The following is a 20,084-nucleotide window of genomic DNA, read 5'->3' on the forward strand; positions in this document are numbered from 1 at the left end:
ATCCCAATCCTACTATTTGCTCACAAATCAAAACATAAGCCAAGTGTTTGGGTAATCACATGGAAACAATTTAAGGGTTTGCCTTCACTGAGATTTGTTACTATCTTACCTGTAGCAGTTCTCTCCTTGATTTCCTCCAGTTTCATTAATGTGGCTGTTGTTAATCTTTCAAGATCCATTCCCTTACTTGTCTGAAAGAATTCTACCATTGCATTTATTGTTCTCTTAAAAAAAAAAAAAAAGACAAGAATTAGCATTATATAGCATTACACAACAAAAACTCAAAATCAGATCTGGACAAAGCAAAGAGAGTAAGAGCAGAGAAAGATGACCCAGAAACACCTGAGAGTTTTGGTTACTACTCACTGCATCATATTTTACTTCCACAGGCTGTGATTCAATAGTAAGGCTCTGGTCAGCTGTGCTGTCCTCAGGGTTAATATCAAACTCAATCTTAAGCAGAGAAGATTTGCTGTCCCCTATGGAAGCCACAAGAGATGGCACAATGTTTTCTTGTCTCAGGCCTGTCACATACCAGTTTTCAAGCTTTGCTTCAACCCTAAAGAAAATGAATAGTTAAAAATATTTAATTGGGCAAAGGTTAGAATCAGTTGCAAGAGAAAAGAAAGGCAGAATATCTATGTTACATAAATAAAAAGTGTAGGAATGTTTACTAGTGTGTATGGATGTAAAAAGCAGTCACAGACCTCTTTTGGTGCAAATGGGAATTCTGTACTGAGAACTGCCCTGACAGCAGTGTTAAGTGGAGCCTGGAGGAAAACACCTTTGAAGAAAGCCACTGAACACCACCAAACCACACCAACTTCACTCATCCTTACACGTACTTGTTACATAAGAAACTGATTTTCAGGTCCTGCATCTCCACCATTAAAATCCCTGACTCTGCAAGGCAACATATTTGGCCACAATCAGTGTAATATTCCTGGCTCTGTTGAAATAACTGAACTCCATTTTTTTCAGAAACATAAAACTTATAAGACTATCTGTTCTACTGCTTCAGTCTTGACAACTAAATTTTATGTCATGTATTTATGTAAAATAATGCCAAAGCTCTTAGTTTCTGTGCAGCATTCAAGCTGCACTTTGAAAATTCCCCAGAATGGTTTTCAGCAGAAATATTTCAATTGTCAGTGGCTGAGCTGGTGATCTTATGTATGAAGCCTGAACTGAAGGAACTGCAAATGAAAGCAAAAAGTGCACAGATTCATTTTCCAGACATGGGAATCTTATTCACTGACTGTGTAATCCAATAATCCAATATTTCTGATGTGCCCTCTCCTAAAACACGGGAAGGTCTCAGTATCTTATGCTCAGGCTGATTTTCCACCTACATCACATAATTTGTCTTTTCTTAGGGAGTGAGTAACACATTCACTAGCTTGGCTGGAGTGTGTTGGCCACACCATTTCACATGGCTTAGCTATCACTTTCCAAAAGTCATATTCAGCACTTCAACACTTATATTCAGGAACAAGGTTGCCATTGTTCGTGAAAACCAGCAGACAGCATTCCCTTCTTCCTCCCATTCCATATCATTCACCAAATTATATTATTTACAACAGAGTACAATTACAGAATGCCAACAAATTTACAAGGCAATGTACTACCCAAGAAAAGTTAATAAGCTGGGGAGTGGGGTGAGGAGGGGCAGAGATGGTTCTACAAAAAGAAAATACCAATCCAATTACTTAATGGCTTGTGCTCCTGGGCGCTGTGATATTTTGGTGCTCAGATCAATCATCTGCACTTTTAAAGTTTCTGCCACATTCTTGTCTTCTTTAATTGTAAGAGAAGTGCTTAACAGCTTCAGTGTCACAACATGGGCAACATACTAGTGAGAAAAATAGAGAAAAATGAAATTAATCATCTCAATAAGAAAAAAAATCAGAACTCCTCATTTTAACAAACTAAAATGTATCTAAGTTTTTCCAGACAACTAAGATTAGAAACTCATCTCTATGCAGAAAGAAAAGTACAGATTCTTTACTTTATTCAATGTTTACCAGTCATTTCTTTAACATAAAACAGTGTAGTTCAACTAAGGCAGAGCAAATATAGTTTCACTCTTTTCAGCATTAAGGAAATTTTTTTAAACCCTGAGGCAAGCATAGCTAAACTAGATTCAGTGGAGGACTCAGTACATCAACCAAAATCATTGTAATTCCATTAAATAACTACATTTCAGAAGACACACCTTGTATGCCTTTATTGTTCTTACTGCTAAATGTCAAGTCTTGGCTTTCCCAAGAGAGGGTTCTGACTTCCCAATATATGTACCATTTTATTACTACATAAATCAGCAGCTTCAGAAGGATCAAATAATATTTCCTACCTGAATTTGAAGCCTTCACATTTCTTTAGGGTAATGAGAGAGCTGAAGGCATCTTGAATTTGTTGTGTGGTTTGTTTTTTTTAAACCATCCCATAGGTTGCTTACCTGCTTTGGTAATGAAAGGTGATGGGAGCTGTCACTATATCCAATAGCAGTATAAAGTTTAGCTTTCTCCTCTGGGGTCATTAGTTCATCAAGAGCTAAAAACCAAAAACCCACACAATTTGCACCTTAGTAAATAACCATTACCCCTTTTGTTCACATTTGCCTCCTACTACTTCAGGTGTGGTGATGCATTCCATTGATTCTTCATACTGAACTAAATTCCAGATTGCAAAATAATTCACACAACAGTCTTCATGTATGGTGGTACAGATGTAGCACAGAAATCAATATAATTTTTATTACAAAAGGATCCATAGCCCCTCATGATGAAAACAGATTTCAGGAATTTTAGTAGATCAAACTTTGGATCCAGACAGCAAATCACCAGAAACAGAGTATTCCAATTGTTGCCAATTATCACTATAGCTGTAAGTGAGATATTTTTCTCCTCACCAAGGTTCTGAAAAGCTTATGGCCAATTTGGAAGAATGCCTTATTTGCCAGCTCAATATTCAGTAAGAGGTGCCATGAAATGCACTGCTTATGCCATACTCTCTCCTGCATAGTAGGAAGCAATAATACTGTATTCTTTTTAATGTATAAGAAGATGTAAAATCTCCCTAGTGCACTACAATCTACACTTACTTTCAGGCACGAGTGGTTCTTCATCTTCTTTAATCTTAGATTCTCTTTTACCCCAGAAACCACTAAACCATCCTCCACTTTTCTTTTCTGCTTCAGTGCTCTTCTTCTTCAGTAGCTTTTGTCCTGATCTTATTGTCTACAAACCAAAAATTAAAACAAATCGGACAAAACACATAATTATTGTATTACTATTTTTCTGTAAATAACCCATGTATGTGTGCATGTTGAACATGCATTTAACTGAGGGACAGCAACACCACACCACAAGGAATTAAGAGATCTTTGACTCACCAGACAAAGCCAAAAAGAAGACCAAGATAAGGGATGTGTCTCTGTGTATCTGTGCATGCACAGACACAAGCATGCCTTATTTTTACTTTAGACAGTTTGTTCTACACATTTCACCAGCATTTAGACTACAAAGGTAGGAACCATACAAAAAGACAGTATTTAAGAGAGTACAAAAAGCATTTACATTCCTAAATCCAGTAGATTTCTTAACCTAGTAGTAACAAACCTGAGGACCAATCCTGCACCATTTAAAACTTTTGAACTTGTTTTTGAACTGGTTTCCAGCTTGGAAATCACTTTATTCATGTCCTGGAAAGATAGGAAACTTGTCTTCCAACCTACCTATCATACACATCAGCACAATGTTTTTAAAAATACTATCATGACAAAACCATCCTATTTGAAGTGCTGCAATATTACTGAACAGAAATGACTCCTTACCTCAACTTGTGCTTGTTGCCTTGCTAAGATTGTATTGAAGACATCAAGTTTTCTTTCTAGGTCCTACAAAAATGCATTATCAAATTATTTGCTGATAAAACACATTTAGGAAAGGCTCTCCACTGTAAATTTTCTACCAGCTCCTTCATATTTACATTCCAATTGATTTCTAGCTCTGCTCACTTCTATCACAGGTATATCCCACCTCCAGCTGCAAAGTTCACTAGAAGTTAAAATCGATGACAGATTGTTTTTAATGGCACTTGACTAGTATTTTATTTTGTTTTCCACAATAGGTTACACAGAACTTCAGATTAAGAAGGTATTTTCACAGACCTCTTTTGTTCTTGTAAAACCATCAACCTGGATTACTCTCAATTATATCTAAAGAATTATTTCATAGAGGGACTAAAATATAATTCCTCCAAAGAGAGAAGACTCATACCTGGATTTGCTTCTGTGTTTCTTCTGACAGTTTGCTCTGTGTGAGCTTGTTCTTGTACACATTTTTGTAACTCTTCAGAAGCTGCCTGTGCTGTTTTATGTTACTCCATGACCACATTCGAGTACGCCTTCTGATGTGAACTTCCAGAACACTGTTACCTGCATATTTCCACCTATAAGAATTTCATCTTTGTGAACAACTTCCCATTTCATTTGTGCATTACAACTTACAGGTTGCAGAGGTAGTTTATTAGTATGCAAACACTTTGGTCACCATTTGTGATTTGAGTAACTTGGCTTATAAAACTTTCAATGTTCTCAACATCACTTTTGAAAAATGTTTTTTTTCATTTTTCATGCAGACCCTGAATACAGAGGGCTTACATTTAATGAGTGAAGAGCTACAAACCTTTCCTTATTGACTTCTGCACATTTGCAAATTTGGGCTGTTACAGCACTAAGTGAACTTAAGCACTCTGATAATCAGCATCAGTTAGTACTTTGAAAAAAGCCAACAAAAAGCGTATCAGTTCAAATCTACAGCTGACACACGTTTCCCTTGTATAACATTTGCCAAGCTTTTTCTTTAGCCTTTCTAAAATTACATTTTAACCTCTAGTGAGAGCATTGGCATTTTGTTCAAATTTTGGGGACTTCAGCTTAGCAAGTGAGATTTTCATCAACTCCATCTTTTATCACTTGAATCTAACGGCTAAGCAAAGCTCTGTGGAAGTTACATCAGCATGTGAGTAGTTTTAAAAGTACTTTTAATCACAAAGGAGAATGAAGAGACTGGAGAAGACTCCCAGAGAATGCATGAATGTACACAGCTTACCATTCCTTGGCATTTTTATGGAGAGGTACATTTGGCCTAAATCTTCTGTAGGGTGCATTGCGAACCATGTAATCTATGGACTCCAGCAGGTCTATCATGCTGAGGTACTAAACACAGGAAAAAGTTTCTTAGCAAGGCTCAGGTTTTGTTTGCAGGCTCCAATTGCATGGCCTTCACATTTCTCAAACTACACAGAAATTTAAGTTGATTCATTTTCATTAGTACCTGAAAGTGGACTGACTGCACCCATTCTTCTCAAAGAACACCACTTTGAAGCCCTGCTTCCCTCCAAGAACAACAGTTTGTAGTTTTACCAGCCTGCTCAGCACAACCTCCCAGGCTTTCTCAAACCAACTTTTCTGTTTGTCAATGCAGTTGCCCTCATTTTAGAGCTGCATTTACATTGGTGCACCTTACTGATACAGCTCTGAACTCCATATATATACATTTAGACATGAGTAAGAGCTAAAAAGCTCTTTAGCCAACTAACTGCAAGTTATCTCTCAATAAATGAGAACACAAAATTTCTGGGGAACCATCTAAATTACTTCCTTGATACTTCAGCAGGCTTTGTTGCCAAAGCCAGCACACTCCATTTATTCCCACCCTTGCTTGTACTTTGGCATCTCTGCAGTTCTAACTGGACTGTAATTTAATAAAGTAAGGGCTACTCATGATTGCATTCTCTAGGTGAAAAGAATGCTGCTGGAAGGGCTGAATACAGATCAGGTGGGTCTACAGGTAAGAGTGTCAGAGCATAAGAATCACCAGGAAGTGATTGTTACACAGAGGGGGAAGAGATCCCACACTTCTCCCACAGGTACTGCTAAACAGTTTAGAAATCCTACAGGCATATAAGCACACAAATCCCTAAGAATGTGTTCCAGTGAAAAAACACTATAGTTCATCAAAACTGAAATGTGTGATAAATACCAAACCCACTTGCCTGTGGCTTAGTGAATTCAATGACAATTCTCTGTACTTCTACATTACAATCAATCTTAGGAGTCTTCAGTTCTACTTCTGCATATGGGTTGATATAGAGTCTTGCAGAGGCTGACACTGGTCTGAAAACTTGAAGATTAAAAAAAAAAAAGAGATTGATTTTTTACTTAAATATAACAAGGAACAGATCAAGCACATCAACAGATAACATGCATGCTCAAGCCCCACCAGAATCAGGATGCAATTCTTACCAATGAAAATTAAGATAGTCCTGCAATAGTCAAAAAGCATACAAGCCCTAACATGTCCTATCACATTATGGTTTTTCTAAAAGGAAGATAGTATGGCCATGCCTGCAGGATCAGATCAGGCTGTTGTACACCAACGTGCTCAGAACAGTTTAGATTCACTCATTCCTAGCTCACTTACTGTACTGGTAGTCTTCAGGCTGGTGACCATGACAGGGAATTCCTTTTTTCAGCTGGTCCTGCAAAGGGATACGATTCTGTCTAACAATTGCTGAAGAGCATTACTTGTTTAGAGTTATCAAAACTTTGAGCAGACCAACTTAAGTCCACGTGTACTTTGCAGACTTTTGCAGTTGTCAATTCAAGCTGTGTATGAATTTGTGTTTTCACTTCAGACTGAGATTCAGAAAAAAAAAAGGAAAACATCCACAGACAGGCAATGCCAAATGAACTTGGCTGTTCTTAGCTGGATGGTTTTAAGCACTGCACAGTTTTGATTCCATCTTTGATGTTAGACCCAAGTTAAGTACATTAACTTGGGTTAAGTACATTATTTGTTAAGGACAAAATAAAACAAAAATAAAGGTATTCATAAAGATGAGCACAAAAGAAAAAGGGTAAGTAGTAGTACTGTACAAGGGCACATAGAGCACCTTTATAAACACAATGGTGAAAAATATATCATATCACCCTATAGGGGTTGATAACAAATGAGGTTCACAAAATAATTAACAATAGCGCAATGGATTAACAAATGACCCTGAATACAGTGACCATAAGTGTGAGGAATGGGGTAGAAATCAGTGTGGTGTAGTTTTGAATACTACAAGAGCCAGACAATATAGTAATTAATGCATTTTCTTCCACATTACCAGTATTTGTTCACGGGAGCCATGATAATACATTTTGCTGTGTATGTTCCAATAAGCACTGAGGCTGTCCAGGCACAAAAGCTGCACAGGAAAGAAAACATGCAACAAACTGCATACTCTGTATTCAACCCATCCTACAAATACAGCCTTCCATTTGTGAAAATAGAAAACATATGAACGCAGATGAGACAGCAAATGAACCATTAGGATTGAGATGTATTTAATCTGACAATACTATTTTGAAATGATAATTGAATTGCAAGTTCTTTAAGCACACATTCATGCACATCTGTTAAACATGACCCTGGATTACAAGGGCAAGGGTGCACAAAACTGGTACTTGGCCTAATGAAGAAGCCAAGACTATTAAATCCTTCTTAGATTGTTCCTATAATTCCTTAGATCTCTGTGTACTCCTTTCTGCACAGGCTTGGGGATGGTTCAGGAGGTGGGCAGGGAGAACAGAGAAACTGCTTAGCTCCCAAAATCCCAATTACACTAGGAGTTCAAATTAGATTAGGAAATGGTAATTTGACAACATGTTTGAAATCACAGCTTCCACTCAGGCTTGCTGTATAGTGCATTGAACAAGGGGCATTCACATTCAACATAAATTATTTAAACAATGGAGTTTGTTTAACTTTATGCCTTGCATAAAAAACAGTCATTTGTGCTCTACTTGTGCTTAAACTACATCAAAAATAAAGAAAAACAGGAGAATTCAAAAAGTAAACTATTTTCCAACTTCATTTAGAGCCCCAGGTTTACTACTCTTCAAGATCACTTGCTTTCTTCACTTGTGTAGGAAAAAAAACCACAATACATTACCTTGTATATTATTTTTGCAGCTTCATTCAGAATGGAAGGTGTCCAGTTCTCGTTTGTTGTCTAAAAGTTCAAAGTGATAAAAGCAATTTTGTGCATCTTAGCTAACATATTTGTGGGTTTATCCTATGCTTCCAAGCAACAAATGCATCCAGTTTTTCTGCATACACACACATCAAGATAACATACAAAAATCTGTCAGTTTACTTTCATACTTTGATATTCAACTCCTCATCCTACCCACAAAATGCTTAACAGCTAAGGCAAAGAGAGGTTAGCTGAAATTTTCACTCCCCATTTCTCAAAATTCCTGGCAAAACACCAAACTCTTGATCACCATGATGCAATGTTTGCCCTCATTTACTATGTCTGGATATAACCTGCCCAGTTTCAAAGGTCACTCAGATCACTAGAACAAATCACCAACTTTCAGAAAGTGTTATGGTCCTCAATCCTCTTCCCTTCTGCTTGCTCATACTGCCTGTCTATCTGCATGAATAAAAGATTGTCTTCAGTTGCAGCTGTATGGACACTGTCTATCTCCTTATAATGTTTCTTTTCCTTTCTGCTACTCCAAAACAAGCAAACAACACACAAGAACAGGCAGTCACACACACATTACCAGTAAACTCAGCTCCCCCAACGTCATTCCCAAGGAAATCGGGCACTGTGGGTCTGTGATCTACAAAAATAGAAAAGTAAAAGGTATTTATTTTTCTTGCTGCAGACAAACGTAGCCTTTAAAGTTGACTGAAATCCTGAACTGTTCTGAGCAACTTCCTTTGCTTAGTTAATCCAACTGAAACATTACTGGAACCCACTAAGATAGGCCAAATTAATATGGCTGTAGTGTATAGACTCAGGACTTCAATTCAAACTGAAAATTTTCTTTTGGATTCTAACATCATCATACAGGAAAAAAAAATAAAATTAGAGTACCACATCTCAGTCATCTATATCACTTTATGATATGCGCTTCTTTAACTTTAGTGTCTCTGAAAACAGTCCCAAAGAAAGGTTTGAGAAATACCCTCTTATCCAGTGCTTTTCTTTTAAACTCAATCGTTTCATAACAAACCGCTTAATCATTTTACTACAGGAAGGTAAAACTAGTAATTCCAGTTTGGTTCATATAAACAAACATTCTAGTTTTTCATTTAAGTGTTTTTAACAGTTTGCCTTCAGACCCATCTGTAAACCCTTCAGCTTCTGCCCTTCTGGACTCTGCCCAGGACACTGAAAAACTCTGTGCATCCACTGCATGCAGCAATGTGTGAGAACAGACACTGCCCACATTCGGTGAGCAAGGCAGCACTGGACAAGGGCAAAGAGAACATCTGTTCCCCATATCCATATTTCTGGCATTCAGTCATATCTGGGGCAACTTATTTGAAGTAGTGCAGAAGAAACCACAGCAACTTTTTCAAGGTGGCAAATACAGTTTCTCTATGGACAACAGAATCAGAAATGCATTGAAGTCCAATTAAAAATGAAGACAATATGTCCCAGTTACTTACATCATCTTCGTATTTAACATGAATGCCTGTGATTTTGACTTGTACATTTTTTATAACTTGAGTTGCAAGCTTTTCTAAGAAAGTATCCTTCTTCTCTTCCTTTGGTTTGTCTAGAAGAATAATTTTTTAAAAGTCATTATTTAGTGTAATAATTGCATCCTGAATTTCATTACACCAACAACTACATCAATGTAAATGTAATATTTCTTCTAAATTAACACTACAGTTTTCACTTATTTAGATTACATTTTTTTTTTTTTCCTTTTCTGCACATCTGTATTCTGAAGATGTGATATTAGCTGCCCAAGCACAACACACGAAAGTACCTGTCTAAATTTCAGTCAAAACACTTTTGGCACACAGCAGGTTCTGGATTAATATACTCCTTCTAAGGTAAAAGGTTCTCTCTTAAAAGTACCTCAGTGAGGGGTTTCAAGAAGCAAATGAGTAAGACAGAGTACTTTAACACAAAATACCCTGGAATAATACATGCAAGGAGTAATATTTACAATCCCTCATTATTTCACTCTAGTGATATGGCTCTACCATCTCAGGCTGTGTTTCAGCATTTCACCTGAAGTTTGGCTGGATCAGTGAGCTGCTTTTCCTCCAGCTGCCTTTACAGCCTGCACTGCTGCGTTCAGTACCCTCCCTACAACATGGCAATTCCAGCAAATGCCACTGATCAGCCTACCAAGCTCATACATTTTTGCTGGAAATGCTACAGATGGCTCAAGTTGAAGAAATAGTCATGGCTATAGATAAAAATAAGGACTACAGGTTTTCACTCAGCTTACTTCAACTATTTCTAACATTTTACATATGCAAAAAATGGAACAAAGCAGGTACCTAACTTTGTACATCCTGCTTAAAAAAATGAGAATTTTTTTTAAAAGCTTTCAGAGGTTCAGGAAATCTGCTTAAAAATGAAGATTTCACTACTGAACATGATATAAGAGTTTCAGTCAAGAGAGCATTAGATTTCAATCAAAAAATTAGTCAGGAACTCAGAAAAAACAGAAACATTGTATCACTTTTATATGCCACACACATTTCCTCCAATTAACTGACTAAAAAAAAAAAAAGACAGAAGCCCTTATCGAAGCTTCATGATCTCCAAGTGCAAGGAACCCATGAACATTTTTGCAGCCACATGCAGCTACCAGCAGCAATGTGTGTGACACCTTGCAGAGCTTATCTTGGGTCCCCACAAGGTTTTCTCTCCAACTGCAAATCTGTGTACAGCTGCAGCTTCCTCCAAGACCAAATACACAACACAACCACATGGGACATGGCAATCCTTACACACATGCTAATGCTCAATCCTGCATGGCTTGGTGTTTGTAGACAGTGATTATCCTCTTGGGGAACAACATCAGCTTCATTCCTGTTTAAATATGTCATAGCACTACAGCAGTTATTTGGAACAGAGCTAAAAGGTGATAAAAAAGACTGCTTACTGCTATAGCAGCAGTTTCAGGTTTTCTTTACCTATTACTGGAATCTTATAAAAATCAGACAAACAAGTGTTAAGTTGCACAAGTAGTTTTTCCAACAGTCACTGTGAAATGCCACTAGTTTACAGTTCTGCTGCAAATACTACAGCTAGCTCAAATTAAAGGAACAAGCACACCTATCCAGGTAAAGAGAAACAAGGACTCTCTTCAGCCTCACTGGCTCCAGAGAACATGAACAGCAGAAAGAGCTCTCTCCAATTTATAACCTCTCTTTCAAACAGGAGGAAAAGGTCTCACTGGATAGACAGCCAAGGCTGTTAAAAATTAATCCAAACAGAAAGCAAAAAGAAGCCTTAAAGTTAAAAGCCATAACTGTTACCCACCTTTTGAGTGATCACGACCTCTAAAGGGTCTCTTAAAATGCTTTTTGTACTTTTTACGCTTACGTCCTTTTGTAATGCAAGCAATTTTTTGGAAAAAGGATAAAATTCAAGTTAGTAAAGCAGAAATGTAAGAAAGCATAAGAAAATATGGAAGAAGGTTTAGCCTGTCTTAAAGCATAATGGCTTAGAAGGTGACATTAAAAGCTTTTCAAGAATTGCAGCTGTGGTAAGCAAACAATCAGCTACGTCACATAGCATAAAATATACATCTAGAAGAGGCTTCCACCATGCAAGGACATAATTTTCAAGTTAAGATACAGATGTATGTGGAAACCCAAAGAGCACTTTTCAACAGGATTCTCATGATAATCAACTCTAAAAGAACAAATCCAGTAACCACAAAAAAGACATACAAAAATGATGATTCTAAAAGCTGTACATGAAATGAAATTCCATTATTAACACACATTTTACAACCCACACAATCACAACCATTTCATTATTTAAATGATGCTCATGCTTCTCCACAATTCTGAAGAAAACCAGTTTGGTGAACTGCACTGTTTGTTTTCCTCCTCTGGCCATCCCAGCAAAAATAATTCAGCAATAGTGCTGCTTGTGCTTATCTTTATGGGGTTGGAGCATGGGAAGGGTGTATCCCACAGAGCAAGAAGGAAGTAAGTTTAACAGTGTACCTAACCTAACCATGGGGAACACCTTGATGTCATTTGCAAGCCTGTTCAAACAAAGGAGGGAAATTGCCTGCCAAGATTTCAACCTGTCTTGCAGGTAAGGTGGTCACAACATAAATAATAAAAGGAAAATCTAGACAAATAGAAACATTTTATTTTGCATAGTTCCTTTTAGCACTACAAGTAATCCTTTATCAAGGTTACTTTAAAAGGGCAGCTTCCCTCACTTACTAATGAATTTGCAGGTCTCAGGCTTTCAGTCCCATGTATGAAAAAACTAAGGAAACAGGATATTCCACTTCTTCACCCACATCCATTACTATGGAGAAACTGGGCACATTCCTACACTAAATGTATGTTTTTAAGCTCACTTTAAACCTGTGCTCAGACAACAGCTCAAGCAAGAAACTTTGGCCAAGTGTAAATTTCTGAAAATCAGGTTTCAGAAGTTTAAAATAAAGCATGTACAAAAAACAAAAGTTCCCCTGAACTTCAAGGGAAGCTGCTTCCTTGCCTAATTTGAGAGCAATGCAAATAAAGAGAAGCAGGGGAAAGCATGCTAATGCCTTCAACCTGCTAGAGTTCATTTTGCTCAAGACAGCCTGGACTTCCTTTATCTTAAGCCCAGACACATTAAGTAAGGGTAATTACTCTCCAAACAGCTAAAGATGGTGTTGTAAAATCATAGTAGAATATTGTCAGCATTTTGTAACATTCTTGAGCTCAACATGACTGATAGAAATCTAAGTGGACTCCTAATCTTCTGAAACAGCCACTCAATTAAAAAAGGGACTAAGTCATTTCAAGATTCTACTTGAATCCATATTCATTAAAATCTTATTTCTAGAACCACCAATGTGTGGATGTTCACCAAACAAGTATTGTTTTTTCACTTCTACCTTTGGCTGCTTTGGAGAGGGGGGAATTTAAAAACCTCAACTGCCATGCATTTATACATCATGCATGTATAAAATGTGACTAACCATGCATACCCACCAGGCTTGGTGTCCTTGTAAAGAAGACTCTCCAACCCATACAAGGAATCTTGTGAATGGGCGCCTTGCTCCCCACGGCAGCAAATAACCAAAGAAATGCATTTGGTTTAAAAGAAGGAAATCAACTCGTGATTTCATATTAAGTTCATCAAATCTGTATGACACAGCAGTATTTCCATTACAGTACCTGACAGCCCAATTCACTTCAGAATATCTACTTTCAGTGATTACCTACATAGGGAAATCATGCAATTGACACTTTTTCTCGTAACCAGCAAAAGACCTGCAGCCTCTGGTGTCCATGTATGAGGTCTGATAGATTGTAACAGCTTAGAAAAAGAAAATAGTTTCATCAGCTTGTGTCAGCAGTTTCCACTTCCCCCTCACACATCCTTACCAACACAGTGCCATGACCACTTGGCTCAGTATTTGAATAGCATCTCAAAAAAAAAAATCTCTAGGCCTATTTATACTCTTAAATCTAAGGACTGAATCAAGATTCCAAACATGTTACCATAAACCAAGTATTAATCAGAAAAGAAAATACAAGTGAGAATTCATGAACCCTGACAACTTTCTGTTCAAGATATTTCCTAGCTTTCCAGCAGCTAGTGCATGCTCTTAAAAGCCTAGAGAGAGAGCTGAATTTCATAGAATTTAATGGTTCAGTAGGGCAACATGGGCTCCAAGATTTCTATATCTAGCAAAAGCAAAGGATCTGCTCATGCAGGACTTACTAAAGTCCTCTTGATTACAATATTCTAGTACAGCACCACAAACACAAATGGCTACCACTGAAATATGATCACAGGATAACAGAACTTCTCAAGTTAGAGTAGAAAATAATCCAATTTAAATGATCCTCTTGCTTTTCCTTGTCAAGGCTTAAAGTTTAAAACTGCAAAACATGACTAAATCTAACTCCCATTCTTTATATAACCAGCTTAACTACTAAAGCATCATTTTTCCATGACGATTTTTTTCAAAAGCATTACAAACACTGGATGAAGTTTTTCTTGAGAAAGAAAACTGCCAGACACACACAGACTCATTCTTAAATACATAAAGCTACAGAACTGGAATTCCTCAAGCAGCATTCATTAGGTTAAGCTCATCTTACCCTTTCATCTCTCTTTCCTTTCATGCTATTGCCACTGGTGCAAAGAGCATTGGCAGAAGCACTGCTGCTGTACAGGCTCCATGTGCTACATAACTGAGGTTAAACCTCTACCAACATTCCTTCCCCCCAGTATCAAGGGAATTGATTGGCTGCAAAATTCATTCACTTAGCCCTCACATATTTTCTGGCATATTAAAGACAAGAAAAAAGCAAAGCTCCTTTCTTCATTGCAGCCAGATTGTCAGATTGCCATTTGAAGGAAACTGCACATGTCCCTCTCAAACCAGCAGAGCAGGAGAAAGGCCACAGACTATCCCACAACTGGAGAATTAAATGAGCAAAGAGATGACACCCAAACACTTTTTTCCAAGTGTTGAAAGCATCATCTCTTTCCCAGTAACTTTTCCATGAGTTGCAGCATTACAAGTATCACAGAAATGCATCTTTAGAAGCATTACACAAGCCAACAAATAGGTCTCAATTCAGACAAACCTTCAGTGACAAGTTTTTTTTTTCCCTCCAACTTTTTCCACCAACACAGTAGTTACCTGTCACTGGTTCTGAGCTTGGTTTCTGTCCAAACAAGCCCAACTGATACCATAATTCTATTAAAGGTATGGGTTATGACAATATAAGCAAACAGAAAAAAAAAATCACCACCACAAAACAAGTTAACAGGACTTAATTGAGAGCTTAACACTTTTTATGATCTAGAGCAAAAGTTTAAGGTTCCTAAAGGTTCCTGTTCATAATCAGTTGTTCTGTTGTGTAATAAATTATTTCCTGCTCACAAGAGTCTCATTTACCAAACCAGTCCAAACTCAGTGCATCATAAAAGCACAGCAGAAACTGGAACAAAAGCATTATCATTGCAGTAAAAGTTTAAAAGCCTTACCTTTCCCCTTAAAGGTTCCTTTCATCAAAGAATACCCTACCTGCACCTCTAAACCACACGGTTAAACATCTATCTATTATTATGGTGCTAAAGCAAGGTAACATTACCCTCACACAATGTACTTTCTATCGTTCTGTATGGTCCTGTTCCCCTAAAGCACCAAGGGAAAAAAAAATAAAAGACATACCAGATGAATAAATTCCCATTTCCCAGGGAAGCTGACTGGAGAAATGAATGGTAAACAAACAAATAACATTTCTTTCAAGCTTTAGAGTAAAAAGACATTTCAAAGCACTGTGGTAAGATTAGCTAGATGCTTGAAAAAACTAAATTTGTTAAGTCAATTAGAAACCAGGAGTTTTCTTTCACAGCACAGCTTAAGTCCTCAAATTCCAGTGGAGATTTGCATTAACTCAGTACCTTTTTCTGCTGCTTTCTGCAAGGCTTCCTCAATCCTTGCCAGTTCCTTTTGTTTATTATCCTGCAAGTATTTTTCTTCCTTCTCTGCATCATATTTAACACCTGTAAGCCAAGTTGGGAGAGCATTAATCCTAAATCTCAAGTTATATAAATGCATTATCAAGCAATGCACACCATATACAACATCATGTTGCAAAACACCTTGTTTGAGGGAAAGGCTATTCTTTTTTTATTGCTGAACACTGCAGGCAGCCTCCAAAACTGCTGGTTTTACACAATTATGCACTATTTCACAGGAAGAAATTTTCCATGGAAATTCACACTCCTAAGAGTGGTCTGTGCAATATAAGACAGATTTTTCAAGTTCTTCTATACATATATTTCATGCCCCAGGAACCTGCAAGTTTTCTCATCACACCAGAGGTTCTGATTTCAGAGAAAACTAATAAAGTTCTTTGACCCTCTTCCCTCTCCCTGCACACAATACAAATGGAATTACTACTTTGACTGTTATCATTTAGCAGCAGATAAACAGCTAAAGATCTAAACCATGCCACAAAGCTGGATTCAGGATAAGCACATTTTAGAGGAAACTTGGCTGTTGAATTGAACTTGGAATGGATACAACCAAGGATCTCCATAAAAGCAACAAGTGCTGTTTTCTCCCACCCTTCTACTAAATTGCCAGCATATGTGTAGAAACTTCCCTGAGGAGCAGAATGTAAAAATGGTGGCTCACACGAACTACTTGCTATTCTAGACTCATTTACATGGTACCCTTGGATATTTTTCTCTTCCATTATTTAACTGTTGCTGAGAAGTTGACATACTTGCTCCAGGAACTATCAGAAGATACAAGCCTTCTAGAGTTGCAACAACTGCCTCCCCATAGAGATTCTTCCAAGGAATCTTCAGAGTAAGTTTATCTAAACAAAGCAGATACAGTTACATCAAAACAAACATCTCACTCAGTTCTGTGCTTGGTCCAAAGAACACCTCCACCATTAAAGAGCACTGGTCCTCTATCTTGATAGAAGGTTAGGAGAAACCACACGGACATGAACATTTTATAAAGCCCTTGAAGTGATAAAATACATACACAGGAAACATAAGCAATGATTTTAAGCATGAAGTCACAGTCTGAGTCAGAATACTTCAAATCAAAACCTGAGATCATGACTGAAGTTCAATTCACTGGGATGAATATGATTTTACCAGGAAGGAGAAGAAAAAATACGACACATATATAAATCTCCTAAAAATGTTTCATGTGAAAAACCAATGATGATTACCAGGGAAAGAAGTTTACAAAAAAAAAAAAAAAAAAAAATCTAAGAGTTCCAAAACCTTTGGCATATTTGTCAGTTTCTCTGTCTACACTAAACAGCTCCCTCAATCATTCCTGTCTCCAGGAAGAACCTCTCAGATGTGTTTTTCATATCAATCTGTAAAGTTACACAAACAGGGTTTGCCAGATACCATCAATGGCAGTCAAGTTGAATTTCTATGCCAGTTTCAACAGTGAGTATAATTACACTTAAGAAAGCTTGATAAAAGAAATTCAGAGGCAAGACTGACCTTACAGCCTATATTAAAATTTCCACTGCAATTGTTGTGTTGGAACCAAAACTTACCTATCTGACCAACTTTTATTCTAAAAGGTACATCCAGTTCACTCTGTAAATGACAAAAATAAAGTATTAAACAGAAGTAGTAAAAATCAAATATATTTAAATTATATTTGCAAAGTACTTTATTTACATACATAAATTAAAAGCTACTTCTTTTCTACTGGAAAATCTTAGAAGGAAAACAAGACAGCAGCAGACAGGCAAACTAGAGGAAAAAAGAACTGGACCATATCATATTCCTTTGATCCCTTCTTTTTCAAGAGTAGGCTACTTCTCTAAAAGTGGTGCTCAATACTGACCTTCTGATAATAACTTTTGCATGGAAATCTAACACACTGAAATTGTAAGGCTGTCAGAACCACCCCTTACTTTATGTTCTCAATTTGGTCTCAGCTCACTCTCAGCTCTGGTCACTCACATACGTGACTCTGCATTTTTCTACATCAGCACTGCTGGAATCTGAATCCATCCCCACAAGAAGGAAAGGTGTGTACAAAGTAACACTTCTTTCCTTTCCTATCTACTAGACATGAAGATATTTGTAGCAAGAGATTTGAAGTACCACAAAGCCATGAGGAATGGATGAAATGGACAAGCAAATTATGAAACTTTCAAATAACAAAGAGAAGTCAGTGATCAGGTCATATAAAGACCCAATGTGTTTTCAATGCACAGAAGAGTAACAGTTCTCTTTAGTAAAGTTGAAACACATTAAATTTTGGAGTAAGATTCTCCCAGTAGTAGAGATGTTCATTAGCCAAATTAAAGAACATGAAAATTAGCCAAGGCATTTGTTTTTCCAGACAAGATTATGGGAACTTAATGCAAGTTACTTCTTGTTTTTCAACCACAGCTTTTCTTTCCCTGTTCCAGTAAAATGAGCAAAATTAGAAGGAGTTAACCAAGAACTTACTTCCTATACCAGTCAAAAATAACTCAGTGCATCCGTTTGTGAGACTACAGTGAGCAACATTTTATCCTAAGCCTCAGTCTTCAGACCCATAAAAGCAATTTGAAGTTTTTAGGATACTTACCAATGCATTCTCCTTGATTTGTAAATTGTCAAGTGCCACATTACCTGTTTAGAAGAAAGGGAGAAGTACAGAATTATTTCAAGTATTACTTATGTTGGAAAAAAGAACACAACCACAATCCTACCAAGTACTTATGAATAAAACCTGAAAACCTTATTCCATTACAGAATAGCACAATAAACATGTAATTTGTAAGAGGCACTAAACATGGGTTATAGAAAAAATTTCAGTTGGAAGAGATGATAAAAACATCACCAACTTAGACGTCAACATGTTTCTACTCTATTAAATACACCCACAAGATTAGGAAGCCTTTCTTATTACTCAGTGAATGACAACTGCACTTCTAAGAATGTAGGGTAGACTTGGAAAATGGTATCTTGTTTTACATGATTTCACATCAAAGAAAAATCATGAATCACAGAGCCACAAAAACACATGCCTACTTTCACAAACACATTAACTTTTCCTGAAACAAACAACGTAATAGGATTTCTAAATGAAATACTGGCACAGAATTATACCCGAGGAAAGCCCATATAATATACCTCTTAGTGCTTTCATGTCGGATTCCTTAGAGCTATATTCCATTTGAAGTATAGGTATTAACATTGCATAAATGCTAAAATACGTACAACCATGACGAGCAAAAATAAGGTGATGACCTACCTAGGGAAGGCACCTAAACCAGCCAGCTTCCCTAGGCAGCACTTCAGCCGGTTTTCTACATGACTACAGCGCAGCGAACGGAAATGTTGTGATACATTCACCGAGAACAGCTACTCCAGGCGCCCGCACTATCCTGGCTGTTTAACACGCGTTATTTACACCGATAACTGAAATACACGGCTGCCCAAGCACCCCTGTTTAATTTACACCGATAACTGGAATACACGGCTGTCCAAGCACCCCTGTTTAACACGCATTGTTTACACCGATAACTGGAATACACGGCTGCCCAAGCACCCCATCAGCTGCCCCGGCACCCCGCGCTCCCGCCACCCGGGGCACTGCGCCATGAGCCCGCCCACAGACACAACAGCACCATCGTGCTTCCACCCAGCACCCGAGAGAAGGAATAGGAGAAAAACCAAGGGGTTTATCGCTGGTTTCCTCCCTCGAAGCGCTCCGAGGCCAGCGCCGTGCGCCCCTGCCCCCGCCCCACAGACCGACGCCAGGGAAGGGGCGCCAGGGACCACGGGCACACAAGGAGCGACGGTGCTCCAAGGGAGCGGGGACTGTGCGGCCACACACCGACAGTCCGTCCGACAGTCCGTCTCGGAGGGCCGCAGCCCCGGAACTCGCCTTCTGCTCACAGGGGGCCGCCAACCCAGCGCCCGCCCCTCAGAGGGGTCGGTTCTCGCACGGCCCACACACCCCTCACAGGGTAACCGCGGCCAGCGAGACCCTATCCCCAGTGACTCCGGCGGCCCGGGAGCGGCAGAGGGAAGGGGCTCCTTACCCCCCCATATGCCCAGCTTGAGCTGAGACTTGTTCAGGTTCTCCACATAGTCTCCCAGGAAGCGGTTTAGCAGATCCGCCACCACGGATTCCAGCACCATGGCGTAGGCGGCCCCTCAGCCGCGGCCGCCGGCTGGGAGGGGAGCGGAGCGCAGGGGAGGGGGCGGCGAGCGCGGCGTGATCCAGCGCGGGCGCGCCCCCGGCAGTCAGCTGACGGGGCGGGGCGCAGCCCAGCGCCTGCCGGGGTGCGGAGGTGGGGGGCGTGGGGGAACTCGGAGCGGCGGAGCGGCTGAGCGGCTGCCGTGCCGGGCATGGACAGACCCCGGGCGGCCGTGGGGGATCCCAAACCCGCCGCCAGCGCTCGGAGCCGCGGGGCCGAAGGAGCGCGCGGAGCGGGGCGGAGTCGATGGGCGGCACACGGCGCCCCCTTGCGGCGCGGATCCGCGGCTCCCCCGGCGCTTCGCGGCGCCAGGAA

General features: G+C 39.0%; 1 protein-coding gene across 1 annotated transcript in view; it reads right to left on the bottom strand.

Annotated features, from left to right (window-relative positions):
• VPS13C (vacuolar protein sorting 13 homolog C) overlaps positions 1-19,710 on the bottom strand; it is a 75,521-nt gene extending 55,811 nt beyond the window's left edge. Inside the window, exons 1-21 of the mRNA XM_058811746.1 lie at positions 19,611-19,710; positions 18,149-18,192; positions 17,118-17,160; positions 16,314-16,409; positions 15,484-15,585; positions 13,050-13,112; positions 11,362-11,427; positions 9,522-9,631; positions 8,627-8,686; positions 8,008-8,067; positions 7,180-7,260; positions 6,489-6,546; positions 6,061-6,188; positions 5,115-5,221; positions 4,281-4,452; positions 3,836-3,898; positions 3,104-3,239; positions 2,459-2,553; positions 1,710-1,852; positions 367-559; positions 110-224 (exon numbers count right to left, since the gene is read on the bottom strand). Of these exons, the coding sequence (XP_058667729.1) occupies positions 110-224; positions 367-559; positions 1,710-1,852; positions 2,459-2,553; positions 3,104-3,239; positions 3,836-3,898; positions 4,281-4,452; positions 5,115-5,221; positions 6,061-6,188; positions 6,489-6,546; positions 7,180-7,260; positions 8,008-8,067; positions 8,627-8,686; positions 9,522-9,631; positions 11,362-11,427; positions 13,050-13,112; positions 15,484-15,585; positions 16,314-16,409; positions 17,118-17,160; positions 18,149-18,192; positions 19,611-19,710 (2,035 nt within the window). The remainder of the gene's footprint in view (positions 1-109; positions 225-366; positions 560-1,709; positions 1,853-2,458; positions 2,554-3,103; positions 3,240-3,835; positions 3,899-4,280; positions 4,453-5,114; positions 5,222-6,060; positions 6,189-6,488; positions 6,547-7,179; positions 7,261-8,007; positions 8,068-8,626; positions 8,687-9,521; positions 9,632-11,361; positions 11,428-13,049; positions 13,113-15,483; positions 15,586-16,313; positions 16,410-17,117; positions 17,161-18,148; positions 18,193-19,610) is intronic.
• Positions 19,711-20,084: the final 374 nt, after the last annotated feature.

Source organism: Ammospiza caudacuta, chromosome 10, assembly GCF_027887145.1.
Source record: "Ammospiza caudacuta isolate bAmmCau1 chromosome 10, bAmmCau1.pri, whole genome shotgun sequence".
NCBI lineage: Eukaryota > Metazoa > Chordata > Aves > Passeriformes > Passerellidae > Ammospiza > Ammospiza caudacuta.